The sequence below is a fragment of the Poromitra crassiceps genome (genome assembly GCF_964638095.1).
Source record: "Poromitra crassiceps genome assembly, chromosome: 11".
Taxonomy (NCBI): Eukaryota; Metazoa; Chordata; class Actinopteri; order Beryciformes; family Melamphaidae; genus Poromitra; species Poromitra crassiceps.
In genome coordinates, this window is record NC_139643.1 from 18524675 (window position 1) to 18548034 (window position 23360).

Here is a 23360-nt window from a genome sequence, read left to right on the forward strand (position 1 = left end):
CTTTGAAAGGTGTCACCAAATAAAATGTATTATTATTATGTTTACAGGACTATAATTCATTATCTTTTTAGGTCAATCATTTTCTGACTATTTGGTGACGTAGGGCAGCCACCTGGTTCATACCTCAGCAAATCTGACGAGGAAAAGAGTGAGCATTCCCAAGTTATAGGCTTTTATGCCACTTAGTCCCCATTCGGAATAACATACAATCATTTGACTGTTTCAGTGAAGACGTAGTAGGCCTATGTCTAAAGAAATCTCATTTGCAATAGAACTGTACCAGATATCTCCATACAACTACTGGTCAGTGTTCAATAGCACCCTAGACAATTCAGTAATGGTATATTTTTCAGGGATTTCAGTTTTTCTGATAAATGAGAGAAAAGTGATGGAGTCCTATGTTCCTATCACCACAAAGTACAATTTCCGCCTAAACTAAAGCTATATTTACAGGACTATAATTCACTATCTTTTTAGGTAAATCATTTTCTGACTATTTGGTGATGTAGGGCAGCCACCTGGTTCATACCTCAGCAAATCTGATGAGGAAAAGAGTGAGCATTCTCAAGTTATTGGCTTTTTTGTCACCTTTCCCCTATTCGGACTGGCCTAATTTGGCTCTTTTTCAGGGATTGGGGTAGTTCTAAAGAACAGCCAAAAAACATTTTTTCCCCCAATTTTTTTTGACAGCAATCAATTTCATTAATGGGAGACCCTAAAGATAAGAAAAATCATTGTTGTCATTTGTTCTACCTCGGGTAGGGGTATCTCAAAATCTGAGGGCCCTTTCTGCTAGACTATAAGCTAAAGAGAAGCATCCTTTTGCATACTTTACAGCCATGGACTGCATTTGAGGGTGGACTTGCCCTAAGTTCTGAACTGTTCTGGGAGTGTTATGTTGTTTTGCCATGTTGTTTGACTTGTGTTTTGTTTTATATTTCTGTAATGAGCATGTTTCACTGTGAGATGGTAAAGAGACTTTGTGTGGATTCCTGTCTGGAGTGCTGAGAAACGGACTGCAGTCGCCTGGTGGATAATTGAAGCAGCGTCCGATCACCTCTTCATACTCCCTCGGCTCGCGGTAGTACGAGGTCGTAGGATGGGGAGTCGCTGGATGAGGAGCCGCTGCTCACTGGAGACACAGGACTGTTGGTGTTGCGGGCGTCAGCGGGGAGCCACAACGGAGTGTCATTCTGAGGACTGTGATGCTGATGTTTTTTTCTGTCTCGCTGTAGTCGCACCCTGTATAGTGTGTAAAGTCCGCTATCGTTCTCAGTTGCATCTGTAGATCAGCTGAATAGTGTGTCATACTGTACTGAGACTGTGTGGTTATGGTTGTGCAATAGAGCGGAAGAGGATAGCTGCCTCCATTTACGTATCGGTGCCCTGGAGCCACTTCTACCGTGTTTTTCCTCTCACTGTCATGAGTATATTTCCTGTCTGTCTTTTCACATTGTATGAACCGTAACACTATGTCTTGACATTGTCTGAGATGGTCCATTAGCGTTGGTTCGCAGGTTCGTAAGGTAAAAAGCCCTGTGTTCTATAGCGTATTGGTGGAGAAGCTGTCCTTGTTGAGTGTATGGTGTGGTTGTGCATTGTGGGAGGCATGTGGAAGTTTGTTTGTTGATGTGTTATATATGTTGTACTGTATTTTATTTGAAACGGGGACGTTTCTTTTTGGAGGAGGGGAGGTATGTAAACTATTGATTTGAAGGTTTTATTTTGATGTCCGGAAACGGAAGTGAACAGTGTGTTCACTCTCTCTATCTCTCTCGCCCCTGACCAAGTAAAGAAGTGGCAGCAGCTCCCAACAACAAGCGGTCTCTGACTCCTTATTCCATCACATAAACTATATAGCCTATAAATAACCCAAAACGCTTGGTTACATTACCATTAGCAGTAACTTTGCTCAATACAAAATATTTAGATTTTCATGTCTCTATTTTGGTGGTTAAATTGCTAATAGCCTACATGGAATTCCAAGCAGCACCAAAAAAGTCGGTCTATAATTTAGCTTCTGAAACCTGTGAGAGGATGCAGCACAAGTGGTCGGTTTTACCATAGATATATATAAAGGCTAGATAGCTTACCCGCGCTGCCGGCCAATGGAAAGCGACGTCGTCGCATGGCAGCCATCTTGCTACAGGGAGCTACTAGGAGTTATGAGCATCTGTTGTTGGGTTAGTATAGCAACATCATATGATCATAACTCCTAGGGAAATGGATGAAACTGCATGAAACGTTGTGCCTGAATCCCTCTCATGGCATAGATGCTTCGGTTTAATTTTGGTGTAATTTGGAGCCCATCAAAAAAATAGTGTTTTTAGTGTTTTTTTGTTTTTTTTTGGTCTATCTCGGGAACGGAATATGCTTGTAATAAACCAAACCGTTTGTAAATCCGTCAAGATTTCAGCGAGTTATGAGTATTTTTGTCTGTGCAGGTCACCAGCTACCATAGAACGTACCAGAAAGGCACTGTAGCAAGATGACGGCCGTTCAACGACGCTGCTGACTCCGCCTTAAGCCATCTAGCCTTTATATATATCTATGGGTTTTACGAGCAGCACCTGAATGCGTCGTAATTACTTGCTGCGGGGCGAAGTCACGAGCGTGAAGTAAGCAGGAATTTTCTTCGGCCAGCAGGAATTTCACTTCCGGGTTAGTGATTTTGCCTTCAGAATAAAAGCATGATAACGTTTGTTTTTTACAATACAAATTGAAGTAGAAATGTACGTATGACACCCAACATAATGAACATAAGAACACTAAGATGAACCTCTAGTTTAATGTTTGAATGAAAATAGACAAGCAGAACAAATAGCCTACAAAGGAGACTGTGTACAGAAAACTCCTGCTGACCACTTCACGCTGGTCAATAGGTGACCGTGCCTCTCACCTGATTTGCCTCTCGGAAGACATCAATAAGAGATTATCAAGTATGGGTGCCCCATTATGCACAATGGATGATGTGGTTATGTGAAAAGTAGGCACTTCTGCTCATGGGCTTGTGAAATGTCTGCCCATATCAATGAGGCAGACACACACATTACAACAGAACAGTAAAATAAGCCCATTTTTGAAATATTGTTAAAAATTTCAAATTTTAATGGATGGGGAAAATCAGTGCAGTCATGTAGCCTACATCAGTCCCTGTATCATGCCTAACTAGTGGCTAACCCAAATATGTGTAAACTCTTGTTGATATTTGAGAAAACACATTTTACAGCCCACGGCCACACCAAACAGTAAAATGAGCCCATTTTGAAATATTGTTCAAAAATTCAAATGTTAATGCGTTGGGGATGCACGTTAAAGCCACTAGGTTAGGCATGTACATGACTGCACTGAATTTTCCCTAACGCATTAAAATTTGAATTTTTGAACAATATTTCAAAATGGGCTTATGTTCTGTTCTGACTCTATGTGGCCCTAGGGTGTAAAATGTGTTTTTTCAAATACATATATTTACATATCGTCGCTGTGCAATGAAAGCCACTTATCTCCAAATCGCCAACTTTTCAGGAAATGGAAAAAAACCCGTGCTCATAAAATACTGAACACCACGTTGTCATATTTGACACATGTCTTCATTGTAGACAGTTTATCGCTGAATGTGTCATTACATTATAAATATCTTACCTGAATAAGCTCAAATGCTGTTACAGGATTATCACACGGAGTCTGAAGCACTTTCTGGCGGCCAGACAGCAGCGTGTGGGAGCCTGCCTTTTAGAGCGCGAGCACGAGCCGCTGTGCTCCAGGCAGCGGGGACGCGCGGGCGGAGAGCTTCACTCTGCCAAGCCGAGGAGAGTGGCTCTGTCATGGGTTGAGCAGTCCCGGAGTAACGTGACATTATTCTTGTCAGAAACAACTGCGATTTGCATACTTTAAATGAGTTTGCAGCCCAAGGACAACCCGAAAACACCTTATTGATCTATTTACGTCAGACGATGCCAGAATCACACAAAACCAAGCCGAAACACAGCCGGCATTCGGTAGCCTAGGTAAACCCAGCCACCACGTGACCTGCTCTCTCAGTTCCCAGTCACTCTGAGAACAGGTCTGAGAGCAGGTCACGTGGGGGATGGGTTTACCCAGGCTAGGCATTCGGGTCAGCGTGCCTGGTGACTTTTCTGGGGAAGTCCTCATGAGGTGGGGCGGAGCATGGAGGTCTGACTGTCACATACGTGAGGTGATGGGCGGGTCTAGCATCCAATGGTGGTACGTGTTACATACTTACCCAGTAAAACGTGTTTTTATTGGTCATTTAGATGCCAAAACCTGCCAGTAGATGGAGGAGAATGGATATATTCCATTTATATTCAAAAGTAAAAATCATAAAAAATGGACTTAGGTGGTTTTCATTGCACAGCGACGATATATTTGTATTTATTCAATTTGTGTGACATCACTTCAATTTGTGTATTTTATCGATTTTTCATGACAGCGTTTATTCTGAAGTCAGAAATTCCTGCTCAGGAATTGCCACAGAACACAGCTCAGAAATTGCTGCTGCCCAGCGAGCATTTTTCGGTTGAAAAGACGTTTAAAAAACGTTTAGGGTCAACGTTGAAAAAACGTGCAAGGAAGGTTTGAAAGTGAAAGTTTTTTCACCCACTATTTGCAGACGTTTATTGAACGTTCAGATTTAGACCATATTTCACCAGGAAATTAAATTAAAAATTCAGCAGCGCACACGGGATTCGAACCCCGCTTTCCCACATTCAAGCCAGTCCGCTCTACGCACTGAGCTATATATTTTCTTATACTCTGTAGAGAGCTGGGCACATATATACTCTATCTTGCACACAACTTGTAGACTACATGATTGTCGACATCGGAGGACAAGTTATTTTATGTGATGTGTGTACGAGACTATTATATTAATGTAACAGACTAAAATTATGTTGTGTGTGTGTGTTGTCTATAGGCTGTAGCCTATGGCTTCAGAGGTTAACTTCATTTAACACCAGAGACTGAGGAGGTACACAGAGCCTCGTATACAGTCTGTACAATAACATAGCGTGCCCAGAGCACCTCGTTCCGCACTTGGTGCAGACCGGTGCAGACTTGCTTTGGTCTAGTCTAGTCAGTCACGGTTAGTATAGCTAGCAAGTAAGTACTTGCGTTACTGCGTTGCTGCAGGAACTGAATTCATTATTTTATAGTATTGCGCTAAACTATTAACCATAGTTGTGTCCTGGAAGCTTTTTGCTGGCACCACATAGCCTATATAGTCCCATATTTATGATATTTCATGTGACATAAAATGCGTTGAAATGTAGTTTTCGTATAGACCAGATTTCAACTCTCAGTTACACAATAAAATGGACAAATGCCAATTCACACACTATCAATATTGCCTCTATTCCAAGCTACAACAAATGTTTTAACAATATGATGCACCAAATTGTGTTTTTTTACACGTTGACGTTGTAACCGCATTTTAGCCGGTTGAAAAGAGGGTGAAATTAGGTCTTAGACGTTCAAACCCAATATCACCCAGATTTCAACTAAAAATCAACGTTGAAAAAACGTTTTGTGCTCGCTGGGTGACGGCACACACGAAGTCGAGGCAGCAGAGAAGCGGAAAGAGACGGACCTGATCTGCGCTAAAATGCCGACTTTCACAACGTGAATGTAGTCTGCTGCTCTGCTCTGTGCTCAATATGGATTTAATCCATGATTTCATCTCATATTTGGTCCTGTTTGGGACAATTGCTGACTGTAAACGGCGGTAAGTTAAGAGTTTCATGCCTCTTCACGTAAGTGAAAGTAAAAATGGACAGCTATGGCGTCTTTTGAAATTTGTATTTCGTTTGATATTTTGAGTTTAAATCGTCAAATGGGAAGTTTAAAACATGTTTTTATCCGTTTAAAAAATGTATTCCATACCGAGAGAGAGGAAAAAACACAATTCTGGTTCACACATCCTTAGAAATAGGACGAATCAGCCGTGACGTCACTTGCCACCCAGAAATGCGGAACCCGCGGCAGTTAATAGTTTGAGTTGTGCCAAACAAACGTTGATATCTCAAAAACTATACATCACATCGCTTATATTTTGACATTCTGAGTCAGAGCAGAATTAGGTCAAGAGTTTGATGTATAATATAATATGCATGTCGTGTTAAAGTTGTGTGAACTGTCGCAGTAGAGTCAGAAACACAAGCCTCGCGCCACTTGGGCTCCATAGGGTTCCATTGCTGTTGACACCCAGTGACACGGTTTGTTTACCAAAATGCTGCTCGGCTGGTCCCTCCTATTGGCTCTTTGAATTTTGTAGGCTTTGGGGCACTTTACACGAGGACGGTTTCCTATGGAAACGGGGAATTATTTTATCGTTAGTGCCTCCCTTTTAGACGGCGACGGCGAATTTGCGCTTAGGAAATGACACATTTTGAAATAACCCTCCAGAGTGGAATTGTTTGATACGCTTCCCGCTGAGCTGAGCGCTCCATGTAATCGCTTTGGAACGGCACATTTCAGAAACTCTGACGTGCCCGCACAGGCGACACACGCGATTACGCCATAGCCGCGCGCGAGTTGGCAACCAAATAAAACGTCAGTAAGTTGGCAACATTCAGAATTAAGCTACACTGCGGCCAACTTCAGTTACATGTTCATAATGTTACTGCTGCGAGGAGCCGATGGCTGTACCCGGTCGGCATTTAACGTTAGTTACAAAAGCACGTTGACAGTGTTTTCTCACTGCCAGTAGCCTAACTACAGTAGGGTTTGACAGATAGCACACTCAGCGCTCCCGGTCCTCGCTGCTCGTTAAAGATTTCCAATAGGCGTTATTCTGATAAACTGGTCACATATATGTTACATTCTCACCCGACAAATATTAAAACTTTAAAACAGTTTGGGTTTTTTTTTGCTTGAAAAAAGCTTTTTGGCAAGTCGAAATGACTGCGGAAAGCGTACTCTACTTCCGCGTTTAAAACCGGAAAGACGATTACGAAATTACGTCATGCAGAAGCGTCCTTGTATGGGCAAAGAATAAGGTGATCACACTGCCACCTAGCGACCTGGCATGTACATTACGGCGTTTTAAAAAATTCAACAGCGCTCATGTAAACAGGGAGAAGGTGTGAAGGAAAAGGTGTGAAGGAAACGCTATTGGCTGGGTTTCCCAAAAGCTTCTTTGCGCTAAGAAGCTAATTTAACCCTTCTTAAGGCCCCCTTAAGAAGCAAACGCGTTTCCCAATTGCTTCTTTACGAAGGCATGCGTTTCCCAAAAGCTTCTTAGCGCTAAGAAGCTTCTTTGACCCTTCTTAAGGCTCCCGTAAGAAGCCAACGAAGCCAACGCGTTTCCCGATTGCTTCTTAGCCTAAAATTATCTTCCAATTATCTTCCGTTAAGAAGGCTGCGTTTCCCAAAAGCTTCTTAGCGCTAAGATGATCTTTCGTTAAGAAGGTTTTGTAAGAAGGGTCTGGGGCATTCTTAACACCTTCTTAATGACAAAACACTGGCAGATCCAGCCGCGTCAGGCAAAAGGAGATACTTGTGTCCACTGTTCCTCTTGTGTTTTTCCCTTTTTCCTTTCTTTCATGCACCCTTTAATGTTTAAAATTGGGGAACACTTGAAAATCTCCCCTCTATGTATGGTTACTTGTGTTTTAAATGTTTTACCGTAGGCTATATTCCTCTAATCAGAATGGATTCCTTTTATAATGTTGTGGATTTATATAGCACCTTTCACAGAACCCAAGGTCGCTTAAATTCTGTAGTGTTTCTCTGTTTTGTTGTATGCTGTGTATATAAAGCAATTTGAACTGCAGTCCATGTCTGAAATACATAATGTTTAATAAAGTTTAACATGACCATGATTAGGTTATTCTACAACAGTGTTTCTCAACCACTGAGTCGTGGCCCACTGGTAGGCTCAGAGTGCCATCAAGTGGGCCGCAGAGGACCTCTCACATCAAGATGGTGGACAGCTCCAGTTAAGATGCTTCTTAAGAGCCTTCTATTTTTTTTATTTTTCTCTTCTGTTAAGAAGGCATTGGGAAACACTTCTTTGGAGCCTTCTTAACTCCTTAAGAAGCTTCTTAACCCCTTAAGAAGCTTCTTAACTCTTAAGAAGCTTCTTTGTTGGGAAACTCAGCCATTGTGTCGTTTCTTCCAGAGGGGCTGGAACCCTATTGTTTTTGTACTTGTTTATTAGGGGTTCAAGCAGTGGCGTCATTTCAGCCAAAGCCAAGGTATGGCAAGCTACACTGTGTGTGTGTGTGTGTGTGTGTGTGTAGGTGTGTGTGTGTGTGTGTGTGTGTGTGTGTGTGTGTGTGTGTGTGTGTGTGTGTGTGCGTGCGTCGCAGGCCCGGTTTAATGCACGGGGCCGCAGTCTAGGGGAAGGGAGGGGAGGCTGGCCAGCGAGACTAACGCTTCATTCACACAGACAACCTACGCCTTGCCTTGCCTCAACCCACGCCTACGCCACGCTGGGCGTGAACCTGTTACACGCTTTTGCGATCACACCGCACGCCTTTTGCACGCCGAACCTGGAGCCGAGTCACAAGCGCCTCTCCTCTCTCCCGACTGTATTTTTTCACGTGTTGTCCAGAATTGTCATGGGTAGCCTCTAGGTAAAATAAATCGGATATATTTAATGTTCTATTGATGCTGGATATGTATAACCAGGTCTGACTATAGTCGGACATTTTAGAGAGGTGATCTTGCAAGAATAGGCTATGTGCTGGCAGCCTGGCACAACAACATTGTCCATCTTGCTTCTTCGGTCGCTATTCTCTCTCATGAAGATTTGTTTGCCGACGGGGAGAAAGCCCCACGTGATAGCCACCCGTCAATCTCTCGGTCTCTCTGCTCAACATGTTGTAGTAACCAGGGATAGCGGAACGCATCTGAACTTGGGGGGGCCGGGGGGCGTGTCGGGGGGGTGTGTCCCCCCGTCGGGGGGGGCGCGTCCCCCCGAATCTCGGCAGCGCCAAAGAAAATTTTATGTTTTTTGGACTTTTATCCATATTTAGAAGAATATTTAATTTTAAATTAACATTAGGATTATACTGTTGTGATGTCATTATTCAGTATCTTCTCCTTTTCTATTATTAGTATTAGTATTAATATTAAATACTGAGTATCTCATGAAAAACTATTAATATTGCATCTTTTGTGTTTAGCTCCGTCTCACAGCAGGCCCGGCTCCAGAACCAAATTACAGAGGGGGCCTGCCCCTAGCTTGGGGGGGCCAAGGGGGGTCCGGGGGGATTCTCCCCCGGAAGAAGATTTTGTACATTTTAAAGTAAAATTCGTCAAACTGGTGCATTTGAGAGCAAAAGGAAGAGGCTAAATCTATGAGGAACTACACACATCTCTAATGTGTTGTGACTTTACAAATAGGCCTAAACAATTAATATTAAATGTATTTACACATTGTGCACAAATTGCATTCATTGTGACAAATTTACAATAGTTAATTAATATCCAGCCAGAATCATTGCAAATGGAGGTTCAAAGTAACAGTTAGCAATAGCATTCAGTTAATCAATGCCTAATGACAGCCAGATTCCGTTTTAAACTTTAAAACAGAAAAACAGAAAAACGTTTTTAGCACACACAAAAACAAAAAAAAAAAATTGAATGGGGGGGGCCAGTTTAGGGAGGCGTTGGAGGGGGGCCGGGCCCCCCTCCAACGCCGGGCCTGTCTCACAGCATTGTAACATTGTAGTGCAGCCAGAAAGGAAAACTACTTTAAACATTTGAACCACATTTCTTGTTTAGAACCTATAGCTAGCAACATCGCCATCTCCTGAAAAACATTAATATTGCACCTTTCTTGTGGCTACATCACAGCATCTACTGAAAAACATTTATAGTGGATCTGACTTGTTTAGTTCACTTTAGATTCACATCACATCTGAAAAACAACCAGTCGAGTGTAATAAGTAAATGAGGTTTAATTGTAAAAAAAAAAAAAAAAAAAAAAAAATCTAAAAAAAAAAATTTTTTTTTTTTTTTTTTTTTTTGGAACTGAAAAGTACCCGGGCCGCGGCCCGGGTGGCCCGGGCGGTTCCGCGATCCCTGGTAGTAACTCCATTTTATTTTGAAATTCAGTTGACTTTGCAATTTCCGACGGATATTGTGCGTTTTTCTTTCATGGCTTGACAGAAGAAGCCTGCCTGCACGCGCCTTGTCGGCTTCAAAATAGAACTCACGCCTATTCGATAAAATCGGCAAGGCACAGGCAAGGCGTGGGTACACGCAGGGTTCACGCTCAGGCGGCCGGTGTACACAGCCTCGTTGACTAAAACGGACGCCTATTAAAAAGCGTGGGTAAAGGCAAGGCATAGGCAAGGCTTGGGTCGTCGGTGTGAAACCAGCCTAAAGCGCAAATTATGCTCGAGCGAAGCAGCTGGGCGTCCTATCGGCGCAGCTCGGCCTTCTGCAGGCTCACCGGAATGAGTTTTGAAATGGAGGGACAATAAAATGTTCCCCCACTGACATGATTGCAAGTTCTTGGTAAACGTCACGATAACGTTTTGGCCGTGTTTTGAACGAGTTACGTTCGAGTATGCACAGTCTCGCTGTCGCCGCTCTTCGGTGGCAAGGCTCCAAGTCGTGGCTGCGCAAAACCATGCCTGGCGCTAAAGGAGAGAGAGGCTGTTATTTGGTGGAAGGGGTGGATTTATTTAGCATTTTCTTGGTACAGCATGATGTCATACTCTGAGTCTGTTTCCAAGGAAGTAAAAGTAATGAGACATTGTTGTCAAAACTAAGATTATACCAGTTCTATCCTTTAAATAAATGCTTTCATTCCCAGTGTTGTTCCATATATGAATGATTGTCTGTCTGTCTGTCTGTCTGTCTGTCTGTCTGTCTGTCTGTCTGTCTGTCTGTCTGTCTGTGTGTTTGTCTGTGTGTCTGTCTGTCTGTCTGTCTGTCTGTCTGTGTCTGTCTCCCTGTATCTCTGTCTGTCTCTCTGTCTGTCTGTCTGTCTCCCTGTCTGTCTGCCTGCCTGTCTGTCTGTCTGTCTGTCTGTCTGTCTGTCTGTCTCCCTCTCTGTGACTCTCAGAGAAACACTCCCTGACCTACATCTACACGGCCTTCTCCAAGGACGTCCAGCTCCCTGGCATCCACCAGTTCATGGCCATGGGTCTCCTGGACGGCCGGATGATCGACTACTATGACAGCACGAGCCAGAAGAAGGTTCCCAAACAGGCCTGGATGAGGGATAAGCTGACTGCAGACTACTGGGATAAAGGCACACGGTCCCGCCAGAGCAAGGAGCAGTGGTTTAAAGTCAACATCGACATCCTGAAGGCACGCATGATGCAGAATGACACGGGTATGATCTGTTAAAGGAACAACATTAGTATGGAATCTTGGGTAACATCTGACTGTAGGAACCGTTTCACCGTTCAAAATTCAGGGTTTGGTACATTTTCGATACAGCAAAAAATTATGAAACGCCAAAGAAATGTCCTTGATTTTAAAATTAGTAATTTATTTCCATTTATTTTACCTATTTATTTTATTATTTTCACAGTATAATTCATTTTTTCCATTAGCCAGTATTTACCTCTGAATTGCCAATCTGTCTGGTTTCAGGCACCCATGTTCTTCAGTGGAGGGTCGGCTGTGAGGCCGACACCCAGCCTGACGGCTCCAGCAGGTTCACCCGCGGCATGGACATGTACAACTACGACGGAAATGACTTCCTGTCCTTTGATGACACCAACTTACGCTGGATTGCCCCGGATAGCTATGGCCTACCGACCAAGAAGAAGTGGGATGAGGACCAGATGCTGAAACAGTTCACCGAAGGCTACCTGAAGCACGAGTGTGTCCAGTGGCTCGACAAGTTCTGGAAATATGGCCTGGATGAGCTCAAAACAGCCTGTATGTATTAATCCATATTTGTTTAGCTTCTTTAGTTTTTAATATAGTTGTAAAGCTACTGTCATTACTTACAGTAATTATAATATTTGTAGTCTCAGCTATAGTTCAGTCAGAGACACTTGCATCAAAGGACATTGGACCATTCAGAACACTAGTAATGCTGATGCACTTGTATTGTTGGAAAAGGCTGAATCCAGGCAGCATGTGAGAGATTCTGCAGGGAGCGACATAAACCCCACAAGGCAGACATATCTTTAATCATATGAAAACCACATCAAAACAGTTATAATTTGGAGATAGTCTGTACAAGCATCCTGTGAGCAGATAACAGCAGGAGGTTGGGGAGGTGGACTGGGTCAACAGCAGCAGTGGCATCACTTAACCAGCAGGGTGCGCTATCAGACTGTAAAGGGCGCCTCATTGACTTGTTACATGTGATTGATGGTGAGAGTCAACTGTTGAATTGGACAGCTGGTGATAAACGTTCATGACTTCAGTGTTCTGCCTGAACTGGTGTGGTACGCCATAATGTGGCCAAATCATCCAGCCACTATCAGCAAACACCATAATACAAGTTTGGCATTGGACTGTGATTTTGAGATGGAATGTGTCAGAACGATGTAGTAGTGTTTGCTTTTGTCATTAATATCATTGTTTGTTGTAGTATCATTAATGTATTAATTCATTCATTCATTGTATCATTAATGTGAGTCTTTGTATCATACACATATTCTGTGGGACAGACAGACACATTTGCAGTAAATTCAGCAATCGTGGAATCCTGGGGGGTCTCATTATTGGCTTTAGGTTTAGTAGCTGTTGTAGTAATAGCAATATTATTGATAAGTGATTAGCAATCAACTTCAAACAGTTGTCTTTTTCATGTGATGGTTGGTGTTTATCAAATATCTGATAACAGTGCTATGTGGCATACAGTTACTGCTACCTGCAGCTGTCTGGCCACCATGAGATAGAGAGCATGTGAAACTGTGATGGTCAAGAGTCTCATCAGTGATTACTACAGCAGAATAACATGGAGCTGATATTACCATTAACTTATCTGACCCACCATACTAATATTGTCACATCTCTTTATTGCAATATATTGAATTTTGATATATCGTCCCATCCCTAGTATCATCATTATTTGTTGTTGTAGTAAACATGATCAATATTAGTATTTGTATCATTATTGGCTTTAGGTGTAGTAGTAGTGATAGCAATATAAGAAGTGTAACTCAGTTGTCCTTGTTGTCTTTGCAGCTCCACCAGAGATGCACATGTTTGCAAAGCAGGGCAGAATTGAGGGCAACCTCATCTTGACCTGCATGGCCACAGGTTTCTACGCAAAAGAGATCGAGATGCAGATCAAGAGGAACGGCCGTGTTGTGACTCAGCTGGAGGGGTTGATGTCCACAGGCGTTCGCCCAAATGGAGATGACACCCACCAGCTCAGGATGTGGGTTGAGATTTTCAAGACTGACCCTGCTAACTTCACCTGTGAGGTGAAACACAGCGCATCTGGCATGTACCGTTTCATGGAGTGGGGTAAGAGCCTTCAAAATAGAAGAGTGTTTTTGTTTTTTGTCTGCATGGTCCTTTACTAGCATCATCCTTCTTCGCACTAATACAATTTTACATATCCACAACTAAAGCCTAATTTATACTTATTGGAAAGTGTCATGACATGCAGGGAAATATATTTTGGTAGCCGATGTGTTTAACACATTCACTGCCAGCCGTTTTTTTTTTACTGTAGGTAGGTTCTGCCAGAGGGTTTTTTTGAGGATTCTGGCTCATCTTTCAAGACCCTAGGATTCTTTTCTGCTAAGATTTTGTGAACACACAATATTTTAAAAGAACTAATAGAATGTGTGCTTTCTCTGTCTAAAAGAGTTAGTTTGTAGAGTTAGTAGTTATGTAAGCATTAGCAGTTGAATACAGCATGGTTTCAGCGTCAGAAAAATTATTCAGAGATAAACGGCTTTTTGTGAAATTCGATAGAACAGTCACTTTAACCATTCATTTTTGGCATCAGTAAGACGTCAGACATCCAAACAATAGTTTTGAACAGTAATTTCCTCCATAACAGCAGGAAACCCCCTCTGCTTCCAACTCCTCCCTCCGTGGGCGTTCTCCTCCGCCTTCCTTGGCTCTGCGGGTCTGTGACAAACGAGTTGCTGCTTTGCTGCTGCTGCCTGGCAGTCTGCATGGGGCTCGCTGGATGGGTTTCGCTGGTTTCTTGGCGGTCCGGTTGAGAGCTCTGATGAAGCTCTTGCGATTCTGGGCTTATTTATGGTGCGTGTTTCAAAGTGTGCATCCAATCTATTCTTGGAACCCCCCACCGTTGCCACCGCTGTGCGTCAGCGCGAAAGTGAAAGCGTTTTCGCCATCCATTTTACTGTATGAGAACGGCTTCCTCGCGCTTTTCCCTCCAGTTTTGGGTCGCCTCTCCTACTGTGGAGAGACATGTCGCCACTCAGTGGGTCGGTAAAATAGATTATACACATTCAATACCTCCAATTCTGGTATAGGAGACGTAAAAGGGTTAGATCAGCGTCCCACCGTCAAAAAAACAAAATCGATTGGATTTAGTTTGACGTAAAAACACGTCATTGGCAGTGAACGTGTTAAGAGCATTCATACTTTGTTTTGCTATAGGCTAGTGTAGCGTTATATTTGACATGCTTGCTATATTTAAACTGCAGTGAGATTTGTTTGTGGAGCATGGAGACAGACGAGACACAGGGATGAAAAAAGTGTCTGCACAGAGAGAGAGGGGATCATGGATGTATGGCTGAGAGAGCAGAGAGCTGTCTAGTGCCTCTATAGTGCGTGTTATACAGTGTATATATATATATATATATATATATATATATATATATATATATATATATATATATATATATATATATATATATATACACATATATACACAGTCATTAATTGACTGTGTGTTTGATGCGAGATGTGTGAGGGTGAGGTGCACCTAGATGTGTTTGTGTTTTATGTTTTTGTGTTTTAAAAACATGTCTATGTTTTAGGACCAAACAAACTAAATGACAACTAAACTGATGTGTAGGAACGCAAAGAAGCAATTATTTTCAAAGTCAATTGTTTTTACCTGAAAAACTTGTGTCCCACAGTAGTGATGCAGCGATTAAACAATGTCACTAATACACGCAACCTTTAACCCAGGTGCTGTGACTGATGTGACTGTTCCTGTCACAAAAGACAAAAGTCTGGAGCAACTCGGGCCATAGAATGCCTTTTATTTAAGGTGCAGAGTAAAAAGACAACGTTTCGACGTCAGTGCGTCTTCATCAGGTCAACAGAGGCCCAATTCCAATCCGCCCCCTTACTGACTCAAGCCCTTAGAGGCGCGTTCACGTGAAGGGAGTGAGGGTTTAGGGATGTCCCACGGTGAAATCGCAAAGTGAACGAGGGCTCAGAGTGAGCCCTTTCTGCCCCCTTACCGTAAGGGAGCAGCTATGGCCACTTAGGCAAAGGGAATTGCCCACAATGCATAGCGTTGTGAGGTATAAAACGGGGAAGGCTGCAAATATCAGTCAAAAAAATAAAAGAACACACGCGCGAAACGAACGCGGTGTTTGCGAGTGCGCTGGAATGCCTTAATTGACAATGAAACATTACATTAATAGGGATTTCAGATTAGACAAAAATATTATATCAGAGGAATGCAAGTAGTTATTTTACACAATCCTAGAATAATCATCAATCATTTCTATTACAATTGCAATCACAACTTTTTTGATGAATGAGAAATAGTTTTACCGAATCTGTATTGTACAGTATTGACATTGTGTATAATGTTGGGTGACATGTCATTATTATGCTTATTTTAATTATAATTCCACATGTTGCAGATTGCAGATTTTGCAGTAGGCTACATTTATTTTTAAATGACAGAGCCAGAGCCTGGATGAGAACAGACTCATCAGGGAGTCTATCCCTCAAACACTTTAGGCATCTTGACAATAAACAATATATAGCGAGCCCCAAACGTGCCAGAGTCAACATCATCTTGTCAAGTGCAAAGGGCTCTGCTGTCCCAATCCTCATATTTATCCAATGTGGATCCCTTCCACACTTGATGACTCAACCACTTTCAGATGGCGGCCATTAGAGGGACTGAGGGGTCAGGGCTTGAGTCTTTAGGGGGCGGATTGGAATTGGGCCAGAATGACAGGCTGGGGAAGCATTTAAAGGGCTGCCAACAGGTGGAGAATGGGGGCAGAGCCTACAATTAGCCAATGGCTAAGTCCTGCCTATTAGACAATTACAGCCTCAGCAGAGCATCTACAATCAGCAATTATACAGTGTAAAGTAAGAAGGCCAAAATAGAGGCCTAAAATAAGATTTAAAATGTACAGTGCATTATAGGGGGGGGATAGACTATAAAGACAAAGTGCAACAGTTTTATAATAACAGAAAGCCCACAAAGGCCTAATATAAGATGTACAGTGTATTATAGGGGGGGAAGGAATTAGGCTATAAAAACAAGGTACAACAATAAAGGAATAAAGCAACAACAAGCCCAAAAATGAAAGGCAGCCAATAATTTAAGAAGAAGACCGTCTAGAGGAAGGTGGAGAGGGAGAGTTCTTCATTGAGGCCTGAGGGCTCCAGTGTGTTGAAAGAGGTTACACTAGTTCAGACTTGGACAAAGCATACCAAAGAGCACTTGATACTGATAGAACATCTTTACTCAGTAAAAAATCCCAACAATCACCTGTTCGTCTGTGTTTTTCCACCCAGTATACTCCAGCAGCAGGCAGAATCAAGCACACCATTTTGAAACACTGGCATATTTTAAAAAGTGATCCTCGACTTGCAGAATTTTGTATTAATCCTCCTCTCTTTGCTTTTAGACGTTCCCGCAGCCTAAGAGACCGTCTAGTCCACTCGGACATGACCCCTCCTTCTCCCTCCACCTGGCTCCCCTCCAAACCCGCCCAGGGCTTCTTCAGATGTGGCAACTGTGCCCAGTGCTCCAACTCCACAAATTCAAAATTCTTTACCCACCCCCACAATGGTAGGAAATTTGGCATACGTTCATTCATAAATTGCAACAGTACTGTCCTGCAAAGCTAAAAGGGGGTAACTCAATTTTTGTCAAAAATTGAGTTTTTTTCATTTTTGGAACATTGAAGATCTGCTTTATCATGTGGAAAAATATCTTGAGTCAATTGTGTTGTTTTTTGGAGAAAATAGGGGGTCATATTTACAGTAACTTCCAAAAGCCCTAGAAAAGCCAAGCAAGACTGAGGTAACATCAGTTACGGTTGTTTGGTTTGGTTTGACTGCACTCTGAATGCTCTGCCCTGCAACGCAAAAAGGGGGTAACTCACCAGAATGCTCAGGTTGAGTTGAGGTATGAGTTACATTACTGGGCAGGCCTAATGTCATGATTGTGACATCGGACCAATAACACCCCCACCCACACAGACACCCACACCACCCACATTAACTCCCAAGGTTGCCAGCTCATACGGCATTAACCCCCTAACCCTTATACATTAACCCGCGAGGCACCTCATATGACATTAACCCCCGAGGCGCCAGCTCATACGACATTAACCCCCGAGGCGCCAGCTCATACGACATTAACTCATTGAGTGCCAATGACGACAGCTGTCGTCAATTCAAATAGTGACGTAGAGTGCCAAAGACGACGATTGTCGTCAATTGCGTTTTTTGACGGGGGGGTGTCGATCTAAGCCTCTTACATCGCCTCTTACAATATGGCAGCTATTGAATGTGTCTAACCTATTTTACAGAACCCTTAGGTGGCGACAGTGCTCTCCACATAACAGAAAGGCAAGGAAAAAACAAAGAAGAAGTCGTTATGGAAACGGAAATCGCATCGCATCCGTATGCATCGATATGCAGGAAGCATAACGTTACTGCAGCTGTGCCTGCAGCAGCCAATCTGCTCCCACAATTGAGCCGCTCTGTGTCGGTTGCGACAGCACATCGGCATGATCAGCCGTGGAGTTGTTATTATTCTCAACTGGAAGCATGGTTGCCGGTGACAAACACACGCGGAACGCTGTAAAAAAGCTGGATGTCACGCACCCTTCACTGTGCGCACAGCAAACTCAGCAGAGAGCCACCACAGACAGGAGGAGGAGTGTGCAGTTGAGGCGAGGCGAGGTGGGGCGGGGGGGGGGGGGGGGCACGCAGAGCAGCACACAACACCCAGACAGACCCAGGCAGCAGGACAGGATTGACAAACGCAAGCCAGAATATCCGATGCCCACCAGCAGCAAATCAAGACGAGCAAGAAGCTGCAACCAGCAGCGCACGCAGGGGCCAGCGCTGCTGGTTGTAGCTAAAAAATATTATTCTGCCAAACAAAATTCCCTGGCCTTCACTGTTTTATTGAAGGAAATTATTTTTGAGGTGTGACTACATTAGAAAAGATTAGCTTCAGAGTCAGTGATGTGCTTGAAATGTTTAATTTCACAAAAGGCCCATTATCTCAGCTTCTAGAAAAAAATTGCTGTTTTTGGATGAATCAAGCTATCTTCTCCGGCTCATAACTAAAGAACGGAAAATGGGATCAATAAACTTTTTTTTGCAGATGATAGAATAGAGTCTCATCGTTCTTTGTGCGTGTTCAGTGTTTACATAGTAATATCACACAATATTCTGTGGGCCTCGAGAAATCACTGAAAACGCTCTGAAACTCTGGCACTGGGAGCGTCCGTTCTCCAAAAGTGGCTGGCACTCAATGAGTTAACCCCCGAGGTGCCAGCTCATACGACATTAACCCCCCGAGGCGCCAGCTCATACCACATTAACCCCCGAGGCGCCTGCTCATACGACATTAACCCCCGAGGCACCAGCTCATACCACATTTACCCCCGAGGCTCCAGCTCGTACAACATTATCCCCAGAGACGCCAACTCATATGACATTAACCCCCGATGCGCCAGCTCATACAAATGTAACCCCCGTGGTGCCAGCTCGTACAACATTAACTCCTGAGGCGCCAGCTCATATGACATTAACCCCCGAGGCACCAGCTCATACCACATTAACCCCGAGGCACCGCGCATATGAAATTAACCCCGGAGGTGCCAGCTCATACCACATTAACCCCCGAGGCGTCGCTCATATGAAATTAACCCCAGAGGTGCCAGCTCATATGACATTAACCACTCAGGTACCAGCTCATACAACATTAACCCCTGAGGTGCCAGCTCATATGACATTAACCCCTGAGGTACCAGCTCATACAACATTAACCCCCGAGGTGCCGCTCATATAAAATTAACCCCAGAGGTGCCAGCTCATACGGCATTATCCCCCGAGGTGCCAGCTCATACAACATTAACCATCTAGGTACCAGCTCATACAACATTAACCCCTGAGGCACCGCGCATATGAAATTAACCCCAGAGGTGCCAGCTCATACAACATTAACCCCTGAGGCACCGCGCATATGAAATTAACCCCAGAGGTGCCAGCTCATATGACATTAACCACTGAGCTACCAGCTCATACAACATTAACCCCGAGGCGCCAGCTCATATGACATTAACCCCTGAGGTACCAGCTCATACAACATTAACCCCCGAGGAGCCAGCTCATACGACATTAACCCCCGAGGCGCCAACACAGACACACAATGGGCCAACAAGGGTCCCACCAAACTAGGCTTGAAGGATGTGTAGCGGCCTGATAATCTAGTTATATTATATTTATACGTATATTATATTAAGCGTAATTGTGCCATGAACATGAGACTTCATGTCTATGTTATCATTATTATCATATATACTGGTTTTATATAGTGATAAGCAACCAAGTGAAGGATCAAATTGAAGTTACTGTCTTTTTGCTTGGCATCACCCCTTATTATTTTGCAGACAATGCAAAGCCAGAGTAAGGTAACTTCCAAATAAGGTTAAAAACCCCTGACACCACGAGTTACATGATTTTAGATGGGTCAAAGTCATATCTACCATGTATCTTGTGCATTCTGTGGCCGGTCGAGTTGTTGTCATGTCATCATGGTGTCGTTGTGTCAATAATAATCTAGAATAATTTGGTTATTTTTCTATGGGTGGCTTGTGTTTTCCCCCTAAAAGGGGGCGAGACTTAACCTGACGCTGCCAGATGGACGGTATAGCTCCACATAGTTTCACTAAACCAGTCGATCTGGGAATGCAGTAACCAGACCCGCTGACGGAGGCGGGCACTTTTTCCAAGCTACTTGGCAGGTGATTGGATGACCCATCCGTCTATCACCGCTGGTGGGTGTTAACTTCAACCAATCAGATCGCCGAAGGTGCCTGTGCCTGATCTCCGTGGTAGTAGCGTTGTGGATTTCTCGTGAGGGAGAAATCCACAACGCTACGGATCAGCCTCCTGAAAATCTGCGTAAACATCGGCGCGGCCTGGGGTCCTTCAGGCTAGAGCAAGGTGCTCGGCACAGGTGAATGACGTGCAGCGCGCAGGCCTCCTTGAGGCATCCTCCCTGCCCATGGTACGGCATGGTAGGATTGCCTTTTTCCGCAGGAGGTTCTGGTGAGACGAAGGAGGTGCCTGGCCTGGAATCACCCCACAGGGCCTTAGACCTCCATGCACCGAAGGTCTTGCAATACTGCGGTGTAGCACTAAACTCTATTGCAGCGGATTGGGCGTGATCAACCCTTCCGTGGGCAACGTTGCAGACAGAGTAGGAAGGCTGATCCGTGAGCGGCTGCTTCTGGGACGTGGGTCGGGGTCGTAATCGGCCTCGGCTGGGTCTACTGGGCGAGGGTGTATGATGTTGTCAGACCCGAAACACCCCACGACCCCAGTCAACATCACTGATGACGCGTCCCAGCGCATGCTGTAGCATGTATACTGAAACCTACAATCCTGGCTCCCCCTGGCCAGTGACACTTAGGAATAGACTAGGTGACAACCAAGTATAGTTTGGTGACAAGCTGGAGAGACAGTTGACGGTCGGAGAGACGGCATCCGGTACGGGATGGGTTTTAGCACCCCAGCCTGGCTCTCTCGTGAGGGAGAAATCCACAACGCTACGGATCAGCCTCCTTAAAATCTGCGTAAACATCGGCGCGGCCTGGGGTCCTTCAGGCTAGAGCAAGGTGCTCGGCGCAGGTGAATGACGTGCAGCGCGCAGGCCTCCTTGAGGCATCCTCCCTGCCCATGGTACGGCATGGTAGGATTGCCTTTTTCCGCAGGAGGTTCTGGTGAGACGAAGGAGGTGCCCGGCCTGGAATCACCCCACAGGGCCTTAGACCTCCATGCACCGAAGGTCTTGCAATACTGCGGTGTAGCACTAAACTCTATTGCAGCGGATTGGGCGTGATCAACCCTTCCGTGGGCAACGTTGCAGACAGAGAAGGAAGGCTGATCCGTGAGCGGCTGCTTCTGGGACGTGGGTCGGGGTCGTAATCGGCCTCGGCTGGGTCTACTGGGCGAGGGTGTATGATGTTGTCAGACCCGAAACACCCCACGACCCCAGTCAACATCACTGATGACGCGTCCCAGCGCATGCTGTAGCATGTATACTGAAACCTACAATCCTGGCTCCCCCTGGCCAGTGACACTTAGGAATAGACTAGGTGACAACCAAGTATAGTTTGGTGACAAGCTGGAGAGACAGTTGACGGTCGGAGAGACGGCATCCGGTACGGGATGGGTTTTAGCACCCCAGCCTGGCTCTCTCGTGAGGGAGAAATCCACAACGCTACGGATCAGCCTCCTGAAAATCTGCGTAAACATCGGCGCGGCCTGGGGTCCTTCAGGCTAGAGCAAGGTGCTCGGCGCAGGTGAATGACGTGCAGCGCGCAGGCCTCCTTGAGGCATCCTCCCTGCCCATGGTACGGCATGGTAGGATTGCCTTTTTCCGCAGGAGGTTCTGGTGAGACGAAGGAGGTGCCCGGCCTGGAATCACCCCACAGGGCCTTAGACCTCCATGCACCGAAGGTCTTGCAATACTGCGGTGTAGCACTAAACTCTATTGCAGCGGATTGGCCGTGATCAACCCTTCCGTGGGCAACGTTGCAGACAGAGTAGGAAGGCTGATCCGTGAGCGGCTGCTTCTGGGACGCGGGTCGGGGTCGTAATCGGCCTCGGCTGGGTCTACTGGGCGAGGGTGTATGATGTTGTCAGACCCGAAACACCCCATGACCCCAGTCAACATCACTGATGACGCGTCCCAGCGCATGCTGTAGCATGTATACTGAAACCTATGGGTGGCTTGTGTTTTCCCCCTAAAAGGGGGCGAGACCTAACCTGACGCTGCCAGATGGACGGTATAGCTCCACATAGTTTCACTAAACCAGTCGATCTGGGAATGCAGTAACCAGACCCGCTGACGGAGGCGGGCACTTTTTCCAAGCTACTTGGCAGGTGATTGGATGACCCATCCGTCTATCACCGCTGGTGGGTGTTAACTTCAACCAATCAGATCGCCGAAGGTGCCTGTGCCTGATCTCCGTGGTATTTATTGATTGAGTCCTCACGGTCGTAAAGTCACCTTCGAAGCATTTAGTTAGATTATAACGAACTAGTTGTGTGGCTTAGCCTTCCCAAATGTTGAGGGTCGTTTTTTAGAATTTAATACATAGAATTAGTAACGTTACATTCAATTTCATTCAGACTGCCTGTCACTTCCGCGGCGGCAGCCATGTTGACGAGTGAAAAGAACTACAAAGACCATGTACCCACTACTTGCCCAGACGAGCCTGAGCCCGCCTACGGCTGCCGCTGATTCGTCGGGCCGGCATGGTTCGACCAATCATCTTAACTGCCTGTGCATGACAAGATGGATACGTCGAGAGAATCTCTTTTGATCTCGCGAGGTTATCCATCTTGCAAGCAAGGTTAGGCGAGACCATGCGCCGCCTACAAAATGACGTATTGCCGATGTATCGTATGCTTGGCATTCAAATGGTCATGTCGTGAACATGTGCAGTTAGAAGCCACCGAGGCTAACAATGTAGCTACCACTAGCTAGCGAGCGACTAACTACGTTAATGCAGGAAATGCAAAGGCATGATGACCGAGGAAACAAGATGAGACTGTTGAGAATATCAACATGTTTGTTCCTCAGACATCTAAAATGACTATGAAAAGATCTATACAGCTAAAAATGTCTATTTACTTTCCATCCGTTTTGTGAAAATGTCACAGACACGTCACGTCACGTGACTTGATGACATCATCACTGATAACATCACTGATGGCATCATTGCTTGAGTGACATCACATCGTTAGGTAATTAGGGCAATTACCTAATTAAAAAATCTGTCTCCGTCAGGTCACCCGCACGGGTGCTCTTTACACTCTGCTCACTCACTCACAAACGGACACTTCTCATTCTTATAGTTGGCAGATAGTTATTTTAATCTTTCCAGTGTGTATGTGGAAAATAATGCCTTTGTCCCCCTACAGGCCCCCGAACAGCCTCTGACCACAAGCAGAACGGAGCAGTGGAGATGGTCTGA

At 44.8% G+C, this 23360-nt stretch overlaps 1 protein-coding gene across 1 annotated transcript; it reads left to right on the plus strand.

The window, feature by feature from the left end:
* Positions 1–1099: 1099 nt before the first annotated feature.
* On the plus strand, positions 1100–23360 carry LOC310784867 (major histocompatibility complex class I-related gene protein-like; the record flags this gene model as incomplete). The annotated part of the gene is made up of 7 exons (XM_083645903.1): positions 1100–1148; positions 2883–2939; positions 11039–11311; positions 11575–11865; positions 13129–13393; positions 16758–16921; positions 23308–23360. 7 exons carry the CDS (start codon positions 1100–1102, stop codon positions 23358–23360), a joined length of 1152 nt encoding a protein of 383 aa, XP_083502029.1.